The sequence below is a fragment of the Oncorhynchus mykiss genome, chromosome 2, assembly GCF_057628025.1.
Source record: "Oncorhynchus mykiss isolate SJ-2025 chromosome 2, ASM5762802v1, whole genome shotgun sequence".
Taxonomy (NCBI): Eukaryota; Metazoa; Chordata; class Actinopteri; order Salmoniformes; family Salmonidae; genus Oncorhynchus; species Oncorhynchus mykiss.
This window is the reverse complement of record NC_143023.1, coordinates 33,664,106-33,691,091: the sequence shown is the minus strand read 5'-3', so window position 1 is coordinate 33,691,091 and position 26,986 is coordinate 33,664,106. Positions and strand designations below refer to the sequence as shown.

At 41.1% G+C, this 26,986-nt stretch overlaps 1 protein-coding gene across 2 annotated transcripts; it reads right to left on the bottom strand.

Moving 5' to 3' along the window:
• Positions 1–69: 69 nt before the first annotated feature.
• Positions 70–26,493, bottom strand: LOC110488114 (glucocorticoid-induced transcript 1 protein). Of its 2 annotated transcripts, none has more exons than XM_021560149.3 (9): positions 26,319–26,493; positions 25,830–26,210; positions 22,554–22,702; positions 15,577–15,669; positions 10,293–10,400; positions 5,048–5,185; positions 4,375–4,564; positions 2,703–2,823; positions 70–2,505 (listed from the first exon to the last, which is right to left on the bottom strand). In XM_021560149.3, exons 2-9 carry the CDS (start codon positions 26,158–26,160, stop codon positions 2,094–2,096), a joined length of 1,542 nt encoding a protein of 513 aa, XP_021415824.3. In that variant the 5' UTR covers positions 26,161–26,210; positions 26,319–26,493; the 3' UTR covers positions 70–2,093. The 2 variants fall into 2 exon arrangements, with proteins under 2 accessions (XP_021415824.3, XP_021415818.3); XM_021560143.3 differs by having other exon boundaries at positions 10,293–10,403; positions 26,319–26,486.
• Between the last annotated feature and the right edge of the window lie 493 nt (positions 26,494–26,986).

The following is a 26,986-nucleotide window of genomic DNA, read 5'->3' as shown; positions in this document are numbered from 1 at the left end:
AATATACTAACATCTAAAATAATGTGAAGCTAGTGCTTTAAAAAATAATTGAGACAAGCGTCAAGTGTAATTTTATTGCTTACTTTATTGTAAAAACAAGGACTACATATAAAACAAATACACAGGCATGAAATATTAGTGCCGAACATGGCAAGCCTTGCTGAACTTTGAAAATAATATGTTAGTATGATTCGAGCAGCGTTCATCTTTACTGACAAAATATACATCAGGTTTGAGTGGATTGTGTTGCATATGTTGGTTTTGCCTGTTGTTACTTAAAATATTTTTTTATATTAAAGCCGAGGGGTTTTAACGTAATGGACTGGATTTAATCGGGGGAGGTCCACGTTATAGCTCGATTTATATTTAAAGGCGACGTTCCCGCGCTACTTCCGCGACAAGGATTGAATCCAGCCCTTGTACAGTTTCATGAAAATTTTTACTCCATACTGAACGTCAAATCAACACTAAGATACTCAGTTTATTTTTAACAGATCTGTGGAATTGCACGAATTAAGTGCTTTGAAAATCTCATTAGCCTCAATGTTAATTCTGATTGACAGAATTATAAGTGTGTGATTGCTTATCTATTTAGTTTTTTAAAAACTTTCGGCTTTGCTATTTTTTGTTGTTGTTGATGCTTAACATTTTTTTTTAGGGCTAGATTCTATCAGATGCGCACTAGCCAACACCCGCATTAGAGCTGTCAAATCCACAAGCGGCTCCCGGCGTTATACCTAAAGCGGACATTGCCATTGGCTGCATGGAGACGCATTGAGAGAAATCCCATGTAGCCTTGTTTACAAGTTCGAACACTGGATTGTGAGATGTAATCTAAACCTCGATTAGGCTGATAGAAATGCTCATTATTTTGTTTAGTGATTTCCAATTTGAGCATCATTATTTCTATATAGCCTACACTTTCTCTTTCTGAACTTCTATCGCGAGTGAGACGAGTATGGCTTCGTGACAATGATCACAGGAGCATTTGTTCACCGATTTGACAGCTCCAACGCAGTAACACCTGACGCCGCCAAAACTCAAGACAACGCTGGTCAACACTTAATCCGATTGAATCTAGGCCTTATTTTGATCAATTTTATTGGTAAAATGTCATAGCTCATATTTATCAATTTCATCACTAGGGAGATTGAACAGGCTCTGAAAGGTAATACTGCTGATATCTTGGAGCTACAATATAATAACCTCTGGAATGTCTCTTTAAGCACTTGAAACTATCTTTACAGATTTCCAATGCACAAAGTTATTTCTATCGATGGCAATCCTTTAATATGTCGTGTTGAAAGATTAGAATCAGCACTTGTCTAAAGACTATGGAATGTCTTAGGAGTAATGTCATGAATGAACCATAAAAGACAACGTCAAAGTTCATGCATGAGTCGTAGTACATTCCAAATGACCTGAGTTGATTGGTTATTCAGGGGACCTGAAAGAAGGCTATGTGGGGACATTGTGCTTTGTAGCTGGCTGTGTGGTCACTTTCAGATCGTCTTTAAAACTGGATTGAGACCTGAAATAAATGTAAACATTCAGGAAAAAGTGGACCATTGTATTGTAACTGTAGGACATCCCAATAGGGTTTTTAATATAAACAGGCATGATATTTATTTTATATTAAAAAGCTTATCCATGCTGTAATATTGGCTAGCAACACAGAACAGCTAAATAAGCTGGTTAGATAAACATTTTCAAAATTCAATAAAATATGTTTCTCTTGCCCATTGCTTAATTCCCTTTTTTTTTCTCAATTTCTTGAATTGATTTTTGATAAAGCTGATGATTGCTAAAGAACACAATATATGAAACAATCGAATCTACCCTCTGAAAAGAAAACAAGTCTTTCTGGAGGATTTTGCCTGCCACACCTTTCAGAAGAGAAGGCTAGGTTAGTAAGGATAGGCCCTCCTTGCTGGCTAATGTTGCATTAAAGAGCCATACTCAGCTAGCCTGGTTCCAGATCTGTTGTGCTGTTTTGCTACCTACTATGGTCATTGCGACCATAGGAGTTAGCAAGACAGCTCAAACTGATCTGGGACCAGGCTAATGCTCATAAGCTGGACTGTACCTGAGAACTAGCTGGTAAGAAGGATGTGTGTAGTGGAGCAGGGATCTGTAGACAGACCACCTGGGACCACTGCTGTGCTTGTCAGTTCACCCGTGTCTGTGTTAGTGTCTGGGCTCAGACTGTCTGTGCTGTTCTCTGTGCTTGTGTTGGTGCCTACGCCTGTGTCTGAGCTACTGACCATGTCTGTGCCTATAGACGAGCTCCAGTTAGTGGAGGCCAGAGTAGTGAAACTAGCGGGTGTCATGGCGTCCTCGGGCCATGTGCTGCTTCTTGCATGGAGACCAGGGCTGGGCGAGGTTGTGGTGAAGTGGGAGGAGCAGAGGAGTTTGACGGGACAGAAGGCGGAGCCCCTGGGGATGAAGTTCACCTTGTTTTTGTCTGGGCATGAAAAAAGAGGGAAGCCTCTGGAGACACCAGACCTGGGGAGGAAAAGTGAGGGAGAATGTCTTCATCTTTGTATCATCACATACCAAAGTGTGTATATGAAACACCTACAGTGAGAGAGTCCTACAGATGTAGGATCTTAATTTGATCATTCTGTTGCAGGAGAACTAAATGAAGATCCTACATCTGTACAGTAGCATAAGGACACTATCAGACCAATTTTCAGACTTACACCATCTCTTCAAACACTTTGACCCTCTCACACCCCTCCGGAGGCTCCCGTTTGAACATGTAGCTGTTGTTGGGTTTGGGAGAGGTGGCAAACTTGGGAAGGGGAGAGCCGCAGCCGCTGTCTGAAAACAGAATGAAACATGTAAGCAGGTCAGTGTGGTGATCTTATGTTCCTATAAGGGAACGTGTGTTAGAGAGCTGTTGCCTGTAGAAGACAATGTGATTCACATAATACGGCACAGTATTAATATAGCGTGAGCCATTTATCATTAACCGAATCCTGATCACTAGGCTCCTGAGCAGAGTATGTGAGCGGAGCATGCCCAATTTGATTGGAGCGTGGAGCAAGATTCCCCAAAGGCTGGAGCACTGGCCTTCTCGCCCGCTCCAATTTCACTCCAGTAGCGCTCACTTCACGAGCTCAGGGCATGCCCGCCCCTGCATGCATTTATAGTCTACTTGTATGCTGCTAATAACCCCATGCTTCAGCTACTGTCATGGAGTTCACTAAATATTTTCATAAAGAAACTGATAGAACACACAAGTGCTAAATCAAGGTGACTTACAAAGATGAGGACCAATAGCAAGAGAAGGAGTGTAGTGCTGTTGTGTCCACAACTAAAGAATCATTGTGGAATCTGAAAAGACACTTATCCCAAAAGTATGATGTGTACTTACTACATGCACATGCTAAAAGAAAGTGCATCATTGTAGAAAGTATTTCTAAACTGAAAATCAGATATTTTAAAAATTTCGTTCATTTTTGTTCTATTATCTACACAATAGGCCATCATTGATTTTGGCCCAATAGGCCTGGCATATTCCCACGTTCAAGGAGCTTTCCGTTTTGATTGGGTTATTTCGCCTAAAAACCTTTAGGCCTACCTATAAAAATACATTAAAAAACAACTCTGCATCTCTGCCCAGCTTGGCCAAAAGAGTGTTTAGCATCCCCAGTGGCTCTGCAAGTGTGGAGAGGATATACTCCGCTGCCAGCCAGCTGGCTCTCCAGACACCATCGCATGAGTCTGAACCCACAGACTGGCCAAACTCGTGTTTCTAAAAATGAATTCCAAAGCACTAACAAGTCCTTTTTCCTTTAATTTGCATTTCATTCGAAGTAAGTCACAGCCTAAATGCACAATTTACAGACTATAATGACTTAATACAACAAAATGTTGTTTAAATGCTGTGCGCTTTATGTCCCTACCAGCCTATCGTGTCGAATTCGCAAATGCTTCACAACGTACTTCTTTGTAGGCTATAGCCTGGAAATAATATAGCCTAAATAATTCATTTTTGTTCCTTCTTAGGCTCCTGACCTATTTAGAGTCTTTATATGCTGTTTAACATTCAAATCCATATGGTTTGGTTTCAACACTAATTGGTAGGTCCAGTTCATCACAAAAATAGATGGGTGTTGGTTAAATTGTGATTTTTATGAACGGCGCGAATTTGGAACTGGAGTTTTTTTCCCCGTGAGCGTAGAACGGTTGTTAGCGGAGCGGCTGGAAAAGACATGGAGCGCTGGAGCGGTGAGCGGGATTTCCAACCGCTCAACTACGCTCACATACTCTGCTCCTGAGACATGCAATGGCTGGAGACTGTTGAATGTGTGCCTTGAACTACAGTAATAGATCATGCAAGCCAAAAAATACATCTGAATGGAGTACCTTTGTCAAGCTCTTCTGCAGAGCAGGGGCTGCCTTCTGGGGAGTGGAGGGGGTCAGGAGTGAAGGGGCAGGCCCAGGGGCTGGAACCGCCACTAGAGGGGGCCTGGGTGTCCGTGTCACGTGTGTCACCGCCATTGCCGTAGCGATGAGGCTGAAAGGGGGCGCGGCGGCCATCCAACACGTCCAAAGCCTGAAAGGTCAGAGGTGGGGATGGAGGGACAGGATGAAGGGATGAGAGGAGTGCGAGAACCACAGCAGGGCACTATATAATTCACAGTTATTGATTATCATACATAAGTTAATTCAATGCATTCAGTTAATTTCAGTATTATCACACTGCGCGTAAACTCCAGTATGTGTGGACGTATTTGAATGACAAGCAGAAAAGCGATTACCAGAGCAGATGATAATGTATGATACTGTATGAAAATGTTCAGAGCCCTTCTGCTTGTGCTGTAGGGTACAGCTGATTCTGAGCAGAGGAAGACTTGCTGCGCTGCAGGTCATAAATATGTGTGTGTGTGGGTGCGTGCGGGCACTCACGCACACGCTTCAGGGAGACCCATTTTGCTAACCTGTCAAGGTTTACTGCCCTACTTCACACACAATTTACAGCTCTACTCAACTCTCAGCAATTTAAATCCGTGTGTGAATACAGTGTGTGTGTGTCCACCTGTATTCCCTGCTTCCAGTCCTCTCTGATGAACACATTCTCCAGCTCGTGGTTGATGCCCTCCACACTGCTAGGCACTCTCGATATGAGGGACTTTGGCACTGGGATGTTCGACAGGGCTGTGGAAACCACCTTATTCTGGAAAACATGGCAAACCAAGGGTTCAGCTATATTTTGTTAAGTGGTAGAAATGTTTTGTAGCTTTTCTATGATCATTTTAAAAAAGACATATTGTCAATTGTATGCTCTCCCCAGTATTTTAGTGTATGGTATCGCTATAGAATGTGATTTATGTGAGGTTAAAATTTAAGTTAAATGACAAAGTGAGGTCAACAATAATATAGGCTAGATTGTGATCTACCACCGGTGAAAGTCATGCCATGTTAAAGTTATGTTATTTTTCCCAGTGCTTTGTTTACAGTTGCTCAGTGTCTGTTAATGAATGAACCACAAACACAGAAAGTACTGGGAACTGGGAATGCCCAGACATGTCTCCTCCTCTTCCTCATCTCCGTCTCTGGTCAGAATAGGGACTAGAGCTCTTTAAATAAAACACTTCATAAAACACACACACACACACACACACACACACACACACACACACACACACACACACACACACACACACACACACGCTATATATATATATATATGCAGACATGCTCAAATTTGTTGGTACCCCTCCACAAAAAACAATGAATACACAATTTTCTAATTGAAACTGACAAAAGTAATTGCTCTATAGCTCTCAATGAGTGCCAGGTCGCAATTGTAAATGAGAACTTGTTCTCAACTTGCCTACCTGGTTAAATAAAGGTGAAATAAAAAAATAATTTAAAAAATGAGACTTCTGCACCTGTCAACAGGTAGTTTGTAGTTTGTAGTTCTTATCCATTCTTGGGTGCTTTTAGCTGTGTGTTTTGGGTCACAATCCTGTTGGAGGACCCATGACCTGCGACTGAGACAGAGCTTCTTGACACTGGGCAGTACATTTCGCTCCAGAATGCCTTGATAGTCTTGTGATGTCATTGTACCCTGCACAGATTCAAGGCACCCTGTGCCAGGCGCAGCAAAGCAGCCCCAAAACATAAACAAGTCTCCTCCATGTTTTACTGTAGGTATGGTGTTCTTCTCTTTGAAAGCTTTATATTTTTGTCTGTGAACATAGAGCTGATGTGACTTGCCAAAAAGCTCCAGTTTTGACTCATCTGTCCAAAGGACATTCTCCCAGAAGGATTGTGGCTTGTCACTATGCATTTTAGCAAATTCCAGTCTTGCTTTTTATGTTTTTCTTTCAAAAGTGGAGTCCTCCTGGGTCTTCTTTCATGGAGCCCACTTTCGCTCAAAAAGCGACGGATGGTGCGATCAGAAACTGAAGTACCTTCACCTTAGAGCTCAGCTTGTATCTCTTTGGCAGTTATCCTTGGTTCTTTTTCTACCATTTGCGCTCTCCTTCTGTTCAATCTGGGGTTGATTTTCCTCTTGCGGCCGCACCCAGGGAGGTTGGCTACAGTTCCCTGGACCTTAAACTTCTTAATATTTGCAACTGTTGTCACAGGAACATCAAGCTGCTTGGAGATGGTCTTGTAGGTTTTACCTTTACCATGCTGGTCTATTTTCTTTCTGATCTCCTTTGCTTTCTCTGGTCCATGTTAAGTGTGGTGCACACAATGATACCAAACAGCACATTGACTACTTTTCTCCATTTAAATAGGCAGAATGACTAATTACAAGATTGGAGACGCGTGATACTAATAAAAGAAACAAATTATTTTAAAATATCACTATAATCCAATTATTTATTATCTTTTCTAAGGGGTACCAACAAATGTGTCCAGGCCATTTTAGTTTATCTTTGTAGAAAAGGCAATAATTAATCTCTTTTCACAGCTTCTTTGCTTTATTCTATGACATACCAGAAGGCATGCTGGTATATATGATAAAATAGCTTTAATTTCATCACTTTTCAGGAGGAATTGAGCAATATTTCAATGAGCTGTAAGGGTGCCAACAAATTTGAACACACATATATATATATATCATTTGCAAATAAATTCATTAACCTCTAGTGACACTCCATCCTGTGAAGGGGACCGTTGTCATCATCTGACACTAATTAGCATAACGCAACGGACATAAATATTACTAGAAAATATTCCTATTCATGAAAATCACAAGTTAAATATATTGAGACACAGCTTAGCCTTTTGTTAATCACCCTGTCATCTCAGATTTTTAAAATAGGCTTTACAGCCAAAGCTAGACAAGCATTTGTATAAGTTTATCGATAGCCTAGCATAGAATTTTGTCCAGCTAGCAGCAGGTACAGTGCCTTGCGAAAGTATTCGGCCCCCTTGAACTTTGCGACCTTTTGCCACATTTCAAGCTTCAAACATAAAGATATAAAACTGTATTTTTTTGTGAAGAATCAACAACAAGTGGGACACAATCATGAAGTGGAACGACTTTTATTGGATATTTCAAACTTTTTTAACAAATCAAAAACTGAAAAATTGGGCGTGCAAAATTATTCAGCCCCCTTAAGTTAATACTTTGTAGCGCCACCTTTTGCTGCGATTACAGCTGTAAGTCGCTTGGGGTATGTCTCTATCAGTTTTGCACATCGAGAGACTGACATTTTTTCCCATTCCTCCTTGCAAAACAGCTCGAGCTCAGTGAGGTTGGATGGAGAGCATTTGTGAACAGCAGTTTTCAGTTCTTTCCACAGATTCTCGATTGGATTCAGGTCTGGACTTTGACTTGGCCATTCTAACACCTGGATATGTTTATTTTTGAACCATTCCATTGTAGATTTTGCTTTATGTTTTGGATCATTGTCTTGTTGGAAGACAAATCTCCGTCCCAGTCTCAGGTCTTTTGCAGAACCTGATGGAGTTTCTTCCAGAATGGTCCTGTATTTGGCTCCATCCATCTTCCCATCAATTTGAACCATCTTCCCTGTCCCTGCTGAAGAAAAGCAGGCCCAAACCATGATGCTGCCACCACCATGTTTGACAGTGGGGATGGTGTGTTCAGCTGTGTTGCTTTTACGCCAAACATAACGTTTTGCATTGTTGCCAAAAAGTTCAATTTTGGTTTCATCTGACCAGAGCACCTTCTTCCACATGTTTGGTGTGTCTCCCAGGTGGCTTGTGGCAAACTTTAAACAACACTTTTTTTGGATATCTTTAAGAAATGGCTTTCTTCTTGCCACTCTTCCATAAAGGCCAGATTTGTGCAATATACGACTGATTGTTGTCCTATGGACAGAGTCTCCCACCCCAGCTGTAGATCTCTGCAGTTCATCCAGAGTGATCATGGGCCTCTTGGCTGCATCTCTGATCAGTCTTCTCCTTGTATGAGCTGAAAGTTTAGAGGGACGGCCAGGTCTTGGTAGATTTGCAGTGGTCTAATACTCCTTCCATTTCAATATTATCGCTTGCACAGTGCTCCTTGGGATGTTTAAAGCTTGGGAAATATTTTTGTATCCAAATCCGGCTTTAAACTTCTTCACAACAGTATCTCGGACCTGCCTGGTGTGTTCCTTGTTCTTCATGATGCTCTCTGCGCTTTTAACGGACCTCTGAGACTATCACAGTGCAGGTGCATTTATACGGAGACTTGATTACACACAGGTGGATTGTATTTATCATCATTAGTCATTTAGGTCAACATTGGATCATTCAGAGATCCTCACTGAACTTCTGGAGAGAGTTTGCTGCACTGAAAGTAAAGTGGCGGAATAATTTTGCACACCCAATTTTTCAGTTTTTGATTTGTTAAAAAAGTTTGAAATATCCAATAAATGTCGTTCCACTTCATGATTGTGTCCCACTTGTTGATTCTTCACAAAAAATACAGTTTTATATCTTTATGTTTGAAGCCTGAAATGTGGCAAAAGGTCGCAAAGTTCAAGGGGGCCGAATACTTTCGCAAGGCACTGTAACTTGGTCACGAAAATCAGAAAAGCAATCAAATTAAATCGTTTACCTTTGATGAGCTTCGGATGTTTTCACTCACGAGACTCCCAGTTCCAAAAATATTATTTTTGTAGGCGAAATAGCTCCGTTTGTTCTTCACGTTTGGCTGAGAAATTGGCCGGAAATGGCAGTCACGAAAACGGCGAAAAATATTCCAAATTAGCTCCATAATATCGACAGAAACATGGCAAACGTTGTTTATAATCAATCCTCAAGGTGTTTTTCAAATATCTATTCGATAATATATCCATCGGGACAATTAGTTTTTCAGTAGGACCGATTGGAGTAATGGCTATCTCTGTATTTTACGCGAGAATCTCTCTGGGAGTGTCAGGTGACCACTTGCGCAATGTAGCCGCCTACGGGTATTCTTCAACATAAATGCGTAAAACTATGTCACAATGCTGTAGACACCTTCGGGAATACGGAGAAAGAGTAATCTGGTTGATAGCCCATTCACTGCTCAATAGGGACACGCAGCGCTTTCAAAACATGAGGCACTTCCGGATTGGATTTTTCTCAGGCTTTCGCCTGCAACATCAGTTCTGTTATACTCACAGACAATATTTTTACAGTTTTGGAAACTTTAGAGTGTTTTCTATCCTAAGCTGTCAATTATATGCATATTCTAGCATCTTGTCCTGACAAAATATCCTGTTTACTACGGGAACATTTTTTTTTTTCAAAAATGAAAATACTGCCCCCTAGTCACAAAAGGTTAAAAATCCTACAATGTGATTTTCTGGATTTTTCTTTCTCATTTTGTCTGTCATAGTTGAAGTGTACCTATGATGATAATTACAGGCCTCTCTCATCTTTTTAAGTGGGAGAACTTGCACAATTGGTGGCTGACTAAATACTTTTTTGCCCCACTGTGTGTGTGTAATATATATATATATATATATATATATATATATATATATATATATATAAAAACACAAGAGGTCTGACTACATTCATATGACAGGAAACATGCCTGAACAATTGCTTGAATTGTGCTGCACAATTCTGCATTACAGCAAACCCACATTGTTGTTTTGGAAGGACATGTTGCCTGAAGCAGAAACAGCCTGGCACCCAGGCTACCAAAACCCTAGTCTATACATTTACAATCAAGTATTATCCATAATAAGAACTGCATTTATTTAAGGTTGTACATGGTATGGTGACACTGCCACTGTGGATATAGCATTGGGGTAGATACCATACCTTGCCCTGTTATCTGGGTGGCAGACACAGGGAGGCAGCAATAAGGTATAACTCACCTGGGGATGGCATGTGGTGCTGGTGTGTAGTCCCAGCTGTTGATCTCGGTCTTTGCTCTGGCGGCTGACCTGTTTACTGCGCTGGAGCTGCAGCCTGAGTTTAGCAATCTGCTGGAGAAAGACAGTGGGTTTACCTCAGAGAAAATGAATGGTTCTCAATGGACATTCAAGGTAGCCTTGAATGTACTGCATGTGCTGTGTAGCCAACACTTCTATTGTTTCATGCCATACATGGCAGAGAGGTGGCTAAAGCACAAATAGACTGGACCACCAGGCTATATTTGAGGTATAATTCAATAGAATATGCCTTTAGAAAAGGTACAAAGCAATATGTAAGGGATAATCATAAGTGAAGTCAAAGGGTTATTATGTTTCTGTACTGGTTATATAATCATAACATAATCAGTTCTATAATGCAGACTAAGGCGAGGTCTTTTAATGCTGATCTTATAATCCTGGCTATACAGTACACAGAAAGAGTATGTCTACTCTATAGGATGCCCTTCCCTGCATGTCATCCATACAGGTTATTATAGAATAGTACCATTATATCCATGTAGGTTACTATAGAACAGTACCATTATATCCATGTAGGTTACTATAGAACAGTATCATGTCATCCATACAGGTTATTATAGAACAGTACCATTATATCCATGTAGGTTACTATAGAACAGTACCATTATATCCATGTAGGTTACTATAGAACAGTACCATTACATCCATGTAGGTTATTATAGAACAGTACCATTATATCCATGTAGGTTATTATAGAACAGTACCATTATATCCATGTAGGTTACTATAGAACAGTACCATGTCATCCATGTAGGTTATTATAGTACAGTACCATGTCATCCATGTAGGTTATTATAGAATAGTACCATTATATCCATGTAGGTTATTATAGAACAGTACCATGTCATTCATACAGGTTATTATAGTAAAGTATCATGTCATCCATGTAGGTTATTATAGAACAGTACCAAGTCATTCATACATGTTATTATAGTACAGCATCATGTCATCCATACAGGTTACTATAGAACAGTACCATTATATCCATGTAGGTTACTATAGAACAGTACCATTATATCCATTTAGGTTACTATAGTACAGTACCATTCTATCCATGTAGGTTATTATAGAACAGTACCATTATATCCATACAGGTTATTATAGAACAGTACTATTATATCCATGTAGGTTACTATAGAACAGTACCATTATATCCATGTAGGTTATTATAGAACAGTACCATTATATCCATGTAGGTTACTATAGAACAGTACCATTATATCCATGTAGGTTACTATAGAATAGTACCATTATATCCATGTAGGTTACTATAGAACAGTACCATTATATCCATGTAGGTTACTATAGAATAGTACCATTATATCCATGTAGGTTATTATAGAACAGTACCATGTCATTCATACAGGTTATTATAGAACAGTACCATTATATCCATGTAGGTTACTATAGAACAGTACCATTATATCCATGTAGGTTATTATAGACCAGTACCATTATATCCATGTAGGTTACTATAGAACAGTACCATTATATCCATGTAGGTTATTATAGAACAGTACCATTATATCCATGTAGGTTATTATAGAACAGTACCATTATATCCATGTAGGTTACTATAGAACAGTACCATTATATCCATGTAGGTTACTATAGAACAGTACTATTATATCCATGTAGGTTACTATAGTACAGTACCATTATATCCATGTAGGTTATTATAGAACAGTACCATTATATCCATGTAGGTTACTATAGTACAGTACCATTATATCCATGTAGGTTATTATAGAATAGTACTATTATATCCATGTAGGTTATTATAGAACAGTACTATTATATCCATGTAGGTTATTATAGAACAGTACCATTATATCTATGTAGGTTATTATAGAACAGTACCATTATATCCATGTAGGTTATTATAGAACAGTACCATGTCATTCATAGAGGGTTTTATATAACAGTACAGTGTGGTTAGCCTGGATTGACTTGCTTTGAGAGTACATGATAGGAGTCAATTAGAGGTCGACCGATTAATCGGAATGGCCGATTTCAAGTTTTCATAACAAATGGAAATCGGTATTTTTGGACGCCGACTTTGCCAATTAGAATTTTTTTGACATCTTTATTTAACGAGGCAAGTCAGTTAAGGACACATTCTTATTTTCAATGACGGCCTAGGAACGGTGGGTTAACTGCCTTGTTCAGGGGCAGAACGACAGATTTTTACCTTGTCAGCTCAGGGATTCAATCTTGCAACCTTACGGTTAACTAGTCCAACGCTCTAACCACCTGCCTCACGAGGAGCCTGCCTGTTACACGAATGCAGTAAGAAGCCAAGGTAAGTTGCTAGCTAGCATTAAACTTATCTTGTAAAAACAATCAGTCAATCATAATCACTAGTTACAACTATACATGGTTGATGATATTACTAGTTTAAAAAATAAAAAAAAGAAAGATTAGCAGGCAATATTAACCAGGTGAAATTGTGTCACTTCTCTTGCGTTCATTGCACGCAGTCAGGGTATATGCAACAGTTTGGGCTGCCTGGCTCATTGGGAACTGATTTGCCAGAATTGTATGTAATTATGACATAACATTGAAGGTAGTGCAATGTAACAGCAATATTTAGACTTCGGGATGCCAGCCGTTAGATAAAATACAGAACGGTTCCGTATTTCACTGAAAGAATAAACGTTTTGTTTTCGAAATGATAGTTTCCGGATTCGACCATATTAATGACCTACGGCTCGTATTTCGGTGTGTTATTATGTTATAATTAAGTCTATGATTTGATAGAACAGTCTGACTGAGTGATGGTAGGCACCAGCAGGCTCGTAAGCATTCAATCAAACAGCACTTTTGTGCGTTTTGCCAGTAGCTTTATGACTTCAAGCCTATCAACTCCCGAGATTAGGCTGGTGTAACCGATGTGAAATGGCTAGCTAGTTAGCGGGGTGTGCGCTAATAGCGTTTCAAACGTCACTCGCTCTGAGACTTGGGTAACGCATGGGTAACGCTGCTTCGAGGGTGGCTGTTGTCGATGTGTTCCTGGTTCGTGCCCAGGTAGCGGCGAGGAGAGGGAAGGAAGCTATACTGTTACACTGGCAATACTAAAGTGCCTATAAGAACATCCAATAGTCAAAGGTATATGAAATACAAATCGTTTGGAGAGAAAGTCCTATAATTCCTATAATAACTACAACCTAAATCTTCTTACCTGGGAATATTGAAGACTCATGTTAAAAGGAACCACCAGCTTTCATATGTTCTCATGTTCTGAGCAAGAAACTTAAACGTTAGCTTTCTTACATGGCACATATTGCACTTTTACTTTCTTCTCCAATACTTTGTTTTTGCATTATTTAAACCAAATTGATCATGTTTCATTGTTTATTTATTTGAGGCTAAATTGATTTTATTGATGTATTATATTAAGTTAAAATAAGTGTTCATTCAGTATTGTTGTAATTGTCATTATTACAAATAAATAAAACAAATGTAATTTTTTAATTTTTAATTTATTTAAAATCAGCCGATTAATCAGTATCAGCTTTTTTTGGTCCTCCAATAATCAGTATCGGCGTTGAAAAATCATAATCGGTCAACCTCAAAAGTCAATAGTGACAAGGCAATCCATATGAGGTTTCTGAAGATGAGAAAGAACAGGGTAGTGTAAAGCTTAGAGTATTAAAGGGCTGCATCTCACAATATGATATTATCACGATACTTAGGTGAGCGATACAATATGTCTGCTGCAGACGGATAAGAGAAACCCATGACAAAATCCGTTTTGGAGGTAAAAGTGCTCAAAACAAGTTGGTTCACCATTTAAAACCAAGAAAAAAATGAAGAACTAGCTATAGGATGATAAATACTAGAGGTTTGGGCCAGGTACACCTGACTACGCTAGCTAACACTATCTTGTCTTTTTTAAATCAATACTTCGAGTCAACAGTATCGATATAAAATCCCCCAAAACAATGTTGCGATACTCTACTGCCTTGAAACTCAACTCTGGACCTTGAAGCGAGTTCCAATGTGTTTTTTTGTTCCCCTATAATCAGGGACTGATTTAGACCTGGGACATCAGATGGGTGCAATTCATTATCAGGAAGAACAGAAAATCCGGACCTTGTAGGATAAGATTTTAATACACCTTCTTACTGTATAGTACCACTCACTGTTGGGTGAGAGGATTTGGCCTTTGGCTACATATGACTGGGTCAGCTAAAATAATACATTTCATTGACAATATGTAAGACCATATGTCAAATCCAAATGTACCTATTGCTACTTTTATATGCTACAATGGGCGACTTAGATTATTAGTATCTTTAGAAACATGTACTATATGTTGCAATATGTTACTACATGTACATACAATACAATAGCATATCATCATAATCATGTCAAGAAAAAAAAGAAACATCTCAACATAGTGAGAGAACATTCCATCCATTTAGTGTTTATCGCTCATCTAACAACAGGCATATCTTATGTAAGTCAGTCCACTTCAAAAGCCTCAATACAACTGTTTTGCTGTGTTGCTCTTGAGCAAAAGCCAGCAGACTGTAACACGCTTATATATGGGTTGTTTGCAGGAGGACTAGGCCTTTATGGAGTTAGATAAGGTTCATCCTTGTCACTAGAGTATCAACAAGGCCAAGCTGAGAGGGAAATGATATGGCTGTTACACCCTGCAGACAAGTTCAGTGCCTGCTCCCCCTCTCAAAACAACCAGGCCCAACGAGATGCGACGGACTAGACTACAGAGGGAAAGGAAGGTTAAATAAAGACTGTGGTCTGGAAGCACTAGAGAACTAATAGCTCAATGTGGTCTCCAACTAGCCACTAACTCAGCCAGGCTACGCGCACGGAAACCAACCTTCAGGAGAGTAATATTTAACTGAACCTCGTATCCTGACAAATAAAACACATTTCAAGTAATGGCTGAACCTCAAAGCCCTGACAAAAACTTGTTGGAAGTTTAGTTGACTATGCACATACAGCGCAGATCCAATAATGTCAACAATACAACTCTCGCTGGATGTTTTGTGACAGACCAGCTATTCTGGTCTAACACTCAACTCCTCAGAGAGTTATGGTGTTGACATTGGTTACAGTATTGGATTACAAATAATAGGATAGCGCTCTGTACAGTTGTTTTGACTAGGGACATAGGTCATGCAGAGAGTGTGCAGGCTAGGCTGTATTTGCTAGGAAGGTTGAGAGTGGCACCTACCTCTTTCAGATGGTCTGCACTACCCCAGGAAGCTGACCGCTGGTGTGGGCTTCCCTGCTCCCCTCCAGCCTCCTCTATCCACAGACCAGATGTCTGAATCACACACACACACACACACATATAAATATGCATACTCTAAGCAGTGGATAAACAAATACACCCACATCAGTCCCCATCATTTGTATGGAATTCAGGAAGACTGAGAGACAAGAGAGGTGGGTGACAGCAATCATCACCCCTGTACCGTCGCCAGAGATGCACACATCTGGAAACAGTCAAACGAGTCAAAAATTGTATTTGCAGGATAAAGATGGCTGCATCTCACCAGAAGCACAAAACAGTAATAACATGTGTGATAGCTACTACTTAAAGTTGTATCCTTACCGTTTTAATGACAATCCACATTAGGACAGACTGCCAAAGGCTACTTTGTGGTTGGTGACTGACATACTACAGTGCCTTGCGAAAGTATTCGCCCCCCTTGAACTTTGCAACCTTTTGCCACATTTCAGGCTTCAAACATAAAGATATAAAACTGTATTTTTTTGTGAAGAATCAACAACAAGTGGGACACAATCATGAAGTGGAACGACATTTATTGGATATTTCAAACTTTTTTAACAAATCAAAAACTGAAAAATTGGGCGTGCAAAATTATTCAGCCCCTTTACTTTCAGTGCAGCAAACTCTCTCCAGAAGTTCAGTGAGGATCTCTGAATGATCCAATGTTGACCTAAATGACTAATGATGATAAATACAATCCACCTGTGTGTAATCAAGTCTCCGTATAAATGCACCTGCACTGTGATAGTCTCAGAGGTCCGTTAAAAGCGCAGAGAGCATCATGAAGAACAAGGAACACACCAGGCAGGTCCGAGATACTGTTGTGAAGAAGTTTAAAGCCGGATTTGGATACAAAAATATTTCCCAAGCTTTAAACATCCCAAGGAGCACTGTGCAAGCGATAATATTGAAATGGAAGGAGTATCAGACCACTGCAAATCTACCAAGACCTGGCCGTCCCTCTAAACTTTCAGCTCATACAAGGAGAAGACTGATCAGAGATGCAGCCAAGAGGCCCATGATCACTCTGGATGAACTGCAGAGATCTACAGCTGAGGTGGGAGACTCTGTCCATAGGACAACAATCAGTCGTATATTGCACAAATCTGGCCTTTATGGAAGAGTGGCAAGAAGAAAGCCATTTCTTAAAGATATCCATAAAAAGTGTCGTTTAAAGTTTGCCACAAGCCACCTGGGAGACACACCAAACATGTGGAAGAAGGTGCTCTGGTCAGATGAAACCAAAATTGAACTTTTTGGCAACAATGCAAAACGTTATGTTTGGCGTAAAAGCAACACAGCTGAACACACCATCCCCGCTGTCAAACATGGTGGTGGCAGCATCATGGTTTGGGCCTGCTTTTCTTCAGCAGGGACAGGGAAGATGGTTCAAATTGATGGGAAGATGGATGGAGCCAAATACAGGACCATTCTGGAAGAAAACCTGATGGAGTCTGCAAAAGACCTGAGACTGGGACGGAGATTTGTCTTCCAACAAGACAATGATCCAAAACATAAAGCAAAATCTACAATGGAATGGTTCAAAAATAAACATATCCAGGTGTTAGAATGGCCAAGTCAAAGTCCAGACCTGAATCCAATCGAGAATCTGTGGAAAGAACTGAAAACTGCTGTTCACAAATGCTCTCCATCCAACCTCACTGAGCTCGAGCTGTTTTGCAAGGAGGAATGGGAAAAAATGTCAGTCTCTCGATGTGCAAAACTGATAGAGACATACCCCAAGCGACTTACAGCTGTAATCGCAGCAAAAGGTGGCGCTACAAAGTATTAACTTAAGGGGGCTGAATAATTTTGCACGCCCAATCTTTCAGTTTTTGATTTGTTAAAAAAGTTTGAAATATCCAATAAATGTCGTTCCACTTCATGATTGTGTCCCACTTGTTGTTGATTCTTCACAAAAAAATACAGTTTTATATCTTTATGTTTGAAGCCTGAAATGTGGCAAAAGGTCGCAAAGTTCAAGGGGGCCGAATACTTTCGCAAGGCACTGTACATACTAGCTGGTAAGTCTGTGGGAAATGGCTGCTCTTTCTCCACTACAGCAGATAAAGAAAAGTGCTCTAGTGTCTACAAGAATGCAACCTTTACATAAATAATGAAATGGTTAACTTATGTAAAACATATGCAAAAAAAGAGACAGGATGTTTCAAAAACATGTATGCAACCATGATGCACATCCCCTTGATTATGCATATCAACAGTGACATTGGTCCTCCAAGGAGTCGTGGTCAGTACAGTAAAGTGAAGAATCTTAAATGTCAATGTCCTCGTACTGCCTTACGTTTGACCCTTGTCGAAAAACAAAACATCCTCTTTAATGCACAACGTGACACAAAAGACCCACTTTATGATATGTAATATGAAGAACACTAGTGAAGCATTATGGCTACTGGCACATTGCTCTTCAGAAAGGACAAACCGTTTAAACGGGTGCTTGTGCTCCAATAAAGAGGCCACTATGCTGGATGGCAGATATGTTTTTGTACATGACTATGGTATTGCTGTGGTGTTTGATGCTAGAGCCAAACATTGAGGGCTGAATGAATAGTGAAAGGAATGTTTCCAATGCTAAGTGCTAACTGCAAAAAGTTATATTGAGATGTTAAGTAATATGGGTATTAAAACATTTTAGCCTAGTTCTCCGGTTCTACTAAAGCCTGCCCTTCAGCAAATAGTAAAAAGGGTACAAAAACATAGCAATGCTTACACCATAGGCTACTTATCTCCATCATCATTGTAATAACAAGTGAAATGTTTATTTTTTTATAACAAATTAAGTGTCTGCAACAGTGTAAAGGCGCCGACAGAGTTGGTCGCCGCGCTTCACATTCTTAGGAAACTATGCACTATTTTGTTTTTTTTTATGTATTAATTCTTACACTGTTTCCCCAGGAAATCTTAAGTCTTATTACATACAGCCGGGAAGAACTATTGACCATAAGAGCAACGTCAACTTCCCAACATTACAACCAGGAATACAACTTTCCCGAAGTGGATCCTCTGTTTGGACCACCACCCAGGACAATGGTTTGGATCTCAGTAGACGACCCAAAACAACAGCACAACAGAAGGGGCAGATGGAGCGGTCTTCTGGTCAGGCTCTGTAGACGGGCACATCGCTCACCCCTCCCAAGTATACTACTCGCTAATGTTCTGTCTCTTGACAACAAGATAGACGAAATTCGAGCAAGGGTTGCCTTCAGAGATTGAAACAGAGAATGTTACACGGAAACATGGCTCACTCGAGATACGTTATCAGAGTCGGTACAACCACCCGTTTTCTTCATGCACCGTGCCGACAGAAACAAACATCTCTCTGGTAAGAAGAATGGCGGGGGGTGTATGCCTTATGATCACACCTTAACTCGTTAATCATAACAACATACAGGAACTCAAGTCCTTTTGTTCACCTGACCTAGAATTCCTTACGATCAAATGCCGACAGCATTATCTACCAAGAGAATTCTCTTCGATTATAATCACAGCCATGTATATCCCCCCCCCCCCCGTCAATCACGGATTATAAAAAGAAAACCAGTCCCGTCGCAGACACCGACGTCTTGCTGCCAGACAAACTAAACAACTTCTTTGCTCACTTTGAGGACAATACAGTGCCACTGACACGGCACGCTACCAAAACCTGCGGGCTCATCTTCACCGCAGCCAGCGTGAGTAAAACATTTAAACGTGTTAACCCTCGCAAGGCTGCCGGCCCAGACGGCATCGCTAGCCGCGTCTTCAGAGCATGCGCAGACCAGCTGGCTGGTGTGTTTACGGACATATTCAATCCATCCCTATCCCAGTCTGCTGTTCCCACATGCTTCAAGAGAGCCACCATTGTTCCTGTTCCCAAGAAAGCTAAGGTAACTGAGCTAAACTACTATCGTCCCGAAGCACTCACTTCAGTCATCATGAAGTGCTTTGAGAGACTAGTCAAGGACCATATCACCTCCACCCTACCTGACACCCTTGACCCACTCCAATTTGCTTACCGCCTCAATAGGTCCACATACGACGCAATCACACTGTACACTGCCCTAACCCATCTGGACAAGAAGAATACCTATGTAAGAATGCTGTTCATTGATTACAGCTCAGCATTAGGCAGGAGGAAGCCTAGTGGTTAGAGCATTGGAATCCCCAAGCTGACAAGGTAAAAATCTGTCGTTCTGCCCATGAACAAAGCAGTTAACCCACAGTTCCTAGGCCGTCATTTAAAATAAGAATGTGTTCTTAACTTACTTGCCTAGTTAAATAAAATGTCAAAAAAAAAAATGTAACACCACAGTACCCTCCAAACTCGTCATTAAGCTTGAGACCCTGGGTCTCGACCCCACCCTGTGCAACTGGGTCCTGGACTTTCTGATGGGCTGCCCCCAGGTGGTGAGGGTAGGAAACAACATCTCCACCCCGCTGATCCTCAACACTGGGGCCCCACAAGGGTGCATTCTCAGCCCTCTCCTGTACTCCCTGTTCACCCATGACTGCGTGGCCATGCACGCCTCCAACTCAATCATCAAGTTTGCAGACGACACTACAGTGGTAGGCCTGGTTACCAACAACGACAAGATGGCCTACAGGGAAGAGGTGAGGGCCCTCTGAGTGTGGTGTCAGGTAAATATCGGCAACAAAACAAAGGAGATGATCGTGGACTTCAGGAAACAGCAGGAGCACCCCCCTATCCACATCGACAGGACAGTAGTGGAGAAGGTGGAAAGTTATAAGTTCCTCGGCGTACACATCACAGACAAACTGAAACGGTCCACCCACACAGACAGCGTGGTGGAGAAGACGCAACAGTGCCTCTTCAACCTCAGGAGGCTGAAGAAATGTGGCTTTTCACCAAAAACACTCACAAAGGACACCTACACCACCTGATGTCACAGGAAGGCCAAAAAGATAATCAAGGACAACAACCACCCGAGCTACTGCCTGTTCACCCCGCTATCATCCAGAAGGCGAGGTCAGTACAGGTGCATCAAAGCTGAGACTGAAAAACAGCTTCTATCGCAAGGCCATCAGACATCACTAACATTGAGTGGCTGCTGCCAACGTACTGACTCAAATCTCAAGCCACTTTAATAATAAAAAATTTGATGTAATAAATGTATCACTAGTCACTTTAAACAATGCCACTTTATATAATGTTTACATACCCTACATTACTCATCTCATATGTATGTACACTGTACTCTATACCATCTACTGCATCTTGCACAAGCATTTCACTACACTCACATTAACATCTGCTAACCATGTGTATGTGACCAATAACACTTGATTTGATTTGTTCACAGAGCTCCCAGCTATGTTTATCTCAAGGCTCTTTCATCGACTTAGTTTTTTCACTTCCCGGCCTGCCTTGTGTGTTTTGTGGGGTTGTGTGCCATGTGTCGTGCCAGATAATACTCTGGTAATTTACTTTCACAGTCTACAGCCCATGTTAAATTATTCTCACCCCACTTAAAATCCTGTTTGATTTCCCAGCAGGGATACTGAATGTCAATGGATTTACAATGGCATTCAAGTTGGTCTGTTTAGTTTACATGCTGAGGCAAGAGTATAGAATGCCACTGCTATCATTTGGTCTGATTTGAGTTGATGAGGGCATTACGTTCTGGTTCTGTGACCTTGTTGGTATTCTCATCTACAGCCATCTTACAGTATGCACGTCTAAAACATGAGGAACATTTTCGAGAATAGATAAATATATTTGACTAAACGCTTATTATGGATTTAAGCTGCTTGAAGAACATGGAAAGAGTTGTAATGCATAACTGCTCACTTTAGACAACTCAAGTAAAACATGCTGAGTTGATTGTCATCGATAATAGACCGTCCACATCCTGCCTGTGTAACACAATTCTAAAAACTAAGATTAAGTCAGTCTTTAGTCTGGTGTGTGTGCATGTGTATGTGTGCGCAAACACACACCAGACTAAATCATTGCACTCTGTTTGTCTGTCTGTCTGTGTGCCCATGTATGTGTGCCTGTGTGCGTGTGTCTGTCTGTCTGTTTAATCTTCATACAGACATTCTCTGTGTTCTGTAACCACAGGGTCTAGGGCAGACAGATCTATCCCGGAACAGTGATTAGCATATGTATGGCCCTCCGCTCCTCACTCCCACACAAAGGCAGACGGGCCAGCCACGAGGGCCAGGTGGTAAGCAGTGGGATTCCTCTCCTAACCCCAACCATCGCCTGAGGGACAGGTGCAAACAACTTCACCTCCACAGAGAGCTGCATTACAGCTCTGAAAAGAGCCCGTCTCTAGATTGTGTGCTACAACAAAGACTTTTTGTCCCAGGGTTTTTGCTGATGCAGTGTTACAGGCGATTTGAGGTATTGGGAGATCTTGTTAACAGGAAGTAGCTAGTCTGTGACTGTACTTGGGGAGTTTGGGCTTTTCCTAATCAAAGTGGTTTAAGTGAAGCAGTCCACACCATCATTAGGGGAACGTTGATTCTATATGTAGCTACTTGAACCTGGAGGCCCACTCACCACTTCCAAAGACTAAACAAAGAGCCCCAAGGTGAATGAAGGGTTAAAGGGAAGAAGCCATGTAAATGAGGCTGGGCGGCGCTCATTCAGCCACATGAAAGGATTCTATTAGGACGGACAGCACGGCCATGGTCAATGGCCCTGCAATCATCATACATATTCAATATGGGTTCATAACCACAAATCTGCCCATTCTCAAACTGCATTGAACTCTCAATCACGTTGACCAGAATAGTGCTGACGTGTGGGCTGCTACCCAGGAAAATTGTAGTCAAAATAAACCCAGTATGTGTTTTTCTGAATATAAATTTTATTTAGAAAACATATGCTTTTAAAGAAATTATTATGATGTGCATCATTAGCTTTTATGGGTCCTTTGGCCTACAGTTACCTGTGTGGCTTTGTCTTTCATGCAGGAAGGGTAGGGTCCGTGGGAGTCACGAGGCCACTGGCCTGCGAGGTACGGCCCCATAATGGCGTCCAGGGAAGATGTCCGCCGGATAGCACTGGAGCTACGCACCTGCAGTTTGGACCTCTCTCCTACATGAGCGAGGGGAGAGCAAGGGTCAGGATAGGACACACCCACACTGACATACTGAACAATTGGCCAGGAACGTCTTGTTGTTTTCCATAAACGTCTCTATTGCTAACCTCATTGACTATCATTGCTCTACCGTGATATATACTAGGCCTAACTAATCTGGCTGTGTTGAAGCTCAGTCTGATGTCATGGGAGCTGCATTCTCTCAGCCAAAGTAGTTAAACACACACCACCCACATAAGAACTCATAAACAACCACACCATAATTAACATCAATATGGCCTGCATTCACTCAACATTCCTCCTGCAGTAACTTACAGTAAAGACCCAAACACAGAAATGCCCTGTTTTTCTAAAGAAGGGAGACATGAAGGAGGAAATGAATGAAAGAATAGGCTAGTAAGCAGTATTATGCTTTGTGATTGTTGAAAGTCAATGAGAGCTCCTTGTTTTCCATATCAAAGAGCTCCTGAGGGGTGAAGCAGGTGACCAGGGTACACATTCTTCATTAAATCTGTTCCTTGTCTAAGTGCATATGCAGTGATCCTTTTCGATACCACTACACACCACCTAGGCTCTAAAGCCTAGATGATCAGCCAAGTCTGAGCATATCAACCAAAATATGTTGGCTAAGTAAGTAAACCCAATAACCTAGGGTAAACTATCTGAGGAAAGGGGAGTGGATTTCCATCAATATTGTTCTAGCCAAAGTTCTCCAAACACAGCATGCAAATTTTGCCCAAGTGATTTTCCACTGTCTCTCCACTTTTCTAAATTTAGGCTCTCAAGAGCAAAATAAAGTCAGATCCTTTCCTGGCTTTTAGTATGCATACGGTCCCTCTCCCTATTTTCTAATCAACCTTTTCAAAAATAGTGAACTTTCTACCAAAGTTGACAGATTTTGGGCTGGGTTCTAGGTTTAACAACAAGCTTGTTTTCCAATTTACTCTTACTCTGCAGTTTGGGGACGTGTGACAATGAGGCAGGCCATTTCAGCACAGCTGGCACTTTGTGAGGGAGGGGGAGTTTCTTTGTTGAGACCATTGGGACGGCCTGGTGTGGGGATGATGTTATAGTGTGAACCTAAGGATCATGTGGTGGAATGTCACCCTCTTCCATGGCCTTCACCCTGGCCTGTAGTTCTTGCAACCCTTCCCCCACCACACTAGCTCAGATGAGTGATGCGAATGAACACACTGACTGACTGAAAGGAAGATGTCCACTAGTTTACTTCTCCAATGTTCCAATCACAAAGCTGCATGGCTGACAAGGACACAATGTATTGTCCACTTCAATGTTTAACCTTAATTTGTCAGATGCGTCGAAGGATAAAACCACAAATTCACCACAAATTCCATTCAGTGTGTTTGCTGCAAATAACCTACAATTCTACGAAACGGTCAAATAAAAATAGCTCCATATTTCCGTTTGACAATGAAAGATGAACAATACATCTACACTACCATTCAAAAGTTGTGGGTCACTTAGAAATGTCCTTGTTTTTGAAAGAAAAGCAATTTTTTTGTCCATTAAAATAACATCAAATTGATCAGAATTGTGTACAGTGTAGACGTTGTCAATGTTGTAAATTACTATTGTACCTGGAAACGGATGATTTTGAATGGAATATCTACATAGGCGAACAGATGCCCATTATCAGCAACCATCACTCCTGTTTTCCAATGGCACGTTGTGTTGGCCTTTTAAAATGCTAAACTTGGATAAGCTAACTGATCATTGGAAAACACTTTTGCAATTATGTTAGCACAGCTGAAAACTGTTGTTCTGATTAAAGAAGCAATAAAACGGACCTTCTTTAGACTAATTGAGTATCTGGAGCATCAGCATTTGTGGGTTCGATTACAGGCTCAAAATGGCCTAAAACAAAGAACTTTCTTCTGAAACTCATCAGTCTATTCTTGTTCTGAGAAATGAAGGCTATTCCATGCGAGAAATTGACAAGAAACTGAAGATTTCGTACAACGCTGTGTACTACTACTCCCTTCACAGAACAGCGCAAACTGGCTCTAACTAGAATAGAAAGAGGAGTGGGAGGCCCCGGTGCACAACTGAGCAAGAGGACAAGTACATTAGAGCGTCTAGTTTGAGAAACAGATGCTTCACAAGTCCTCAAGTGGCAGCTTCATTAAATAGTACCCGCAAAACACCAGTCTCAATGTCAACAGTGAAGAGGCGACTCCGGGATGCTGGCCTTCTAGGCAGAGTTGCAAAGGAAAAGCCATATCTCAGACTGTCCAATAAAATATTAAAATGGGCAAAAGAACACAGACACTGGACAGAGGAACTCTGCCTAGAAGGCCAGCAATCCCGTGGCAACATCAATATTTGGCAGGAGAGCCTGTCTCAGAAACAGGATTTAGAGTGGTCTAGTCTTCCATCTCCCCTTCAGTCCACCCTTCATCTCCTTATCACCTGAAAGGAACAACGGCCCAGGCTGAACCAATAGACATGAAATGTCACACCACTCACTTCCATTCTCCATAACATAGGGCTCACATTATGTTCCCGATGTGTACAATACAGTACAGTTGAAAGGGAGTAGGTCATACACCTGTAACCTGACTGTTTGTTCAACAATGATTCTCAGGGTCTTACAGCCCCTTTACAACCCTTAAGCATGTCTTGCTGCCAATGATCTCCTCCCCCTTTCTGTCAATATTCCAGAAGCAGCAGGCTTGTAAGAGGAGAGGACACTATAAGCTTCCTTATTAGTGATGTACTGTAGTAGAAGGCCTTCTTCCCCCTTTCGTGTAACTCTGGGGCCATATATTCAATCAAAACCCAATATGCTAGTGAGTTTGTTTACAAATTATTGATTATATGAATCCTAAATCAGAAAAAGCCTAATCATGTGTTTGACTTATCTTAGAAACCTAGGGCCCTTTTCCATGTCAAGGTGACTGAATAGGGCCCAGTCAGTCTCATTAATCCATCAATATTTTTTAAAATTATTAGGCTATAAAATGCATAGCAAACACTGTATTACAGGAATACAAAAGGCCTGCAATCTCTTGACCATCACCAAGAGCAAGCAAAATGGTGCATTTATCCTGAATACATCTACATTGTAGCATGTGGTAGCTGGATAATATAAAAATATTTTACCTCTACAAACGGGTGAGTTTGGACTCCGGTCAGGTGAGTGCGAGACCCTATTTTCAGGAGACAGTCTCTGTCTCGTGGCGCCAGTGCAATTTACTCCAAGATTCAGTGTCGCACTTGGGGGAGATGACCCGCGGCTATTTGTCGGTCCATTGTTGCCTCCAACAGAGAGAGGCAGAGAGCGTGTCGGGCTGCTCTGGCCCCCGCGTAGGAGCTGGTAGGGCACGGTAGCACGGATGGGGTGCAAACGGCAGCTGTTGGATAAACTGGGGGACCCTGCATTGCTACGTCTGACTGTGGACTGTTGTTGAAGCGAGTTGGTGGGAACTGACATTCTGCTGCTTCGTATCACTTTCAGGAAAAAAATCGCCAAGATATCCGCTTCTGGAAAACAGAGGATAAACTTCCTTTAATTTTAGCTCGTATGCTGCTCGAGCTCATTTTGCAGCAATCTCGCATCTTGAAAATGCGAATTCTACTGCAATAACTTACCTGAAGAACACTAAAACAAGTCTTCTTTGTGCATGTTTTGTCGATAACTTTAAATATATGTTGTTTTACAAACTTAATTTATACAGTTAGCTAAACATATTCCCTAATCTTTGGCGCTTCCCTACCGTCCCCATGTCCACTGTAAATGACAGTTGTATCCGCAAGACTACTGGCTGATAAACCTGGGCGGGCTGCACTCTTTAATTCTGATCATGTGGTTGGACAGCTAAATTATACAGTAACATTACTCATTGGACCAATGATGTCTATCGACTGTACTTTCAGCCAATAACGTCATCGATGTATTAAGGATTGGACCAATTTTTCTCAAAACCTTTCTCAAAATTTACGTTACAATATTTGTGTTATTACCTGTACAATTAAATACATAATGTGTGATGTAATGACATGAATACATATGGACGAAATGTTGGACAAACCTGACTCAGGGACAAAGACACGATTTGATGAAATGTGATCCTCAGTTTTTTAACAAAATTTGCATAGTCCCTATATGTATATGTTTTATGAGGACTTGTGAGTTTACCCCCTAGATATTTACTGGATAGTCATTGTGTATTTTATTTCCTCTATACAATTGTAAATATGAGAAGAAAAAAAACAGTAACAGTTGCATCATACATGATAGCGCATACATTTCCACCAAA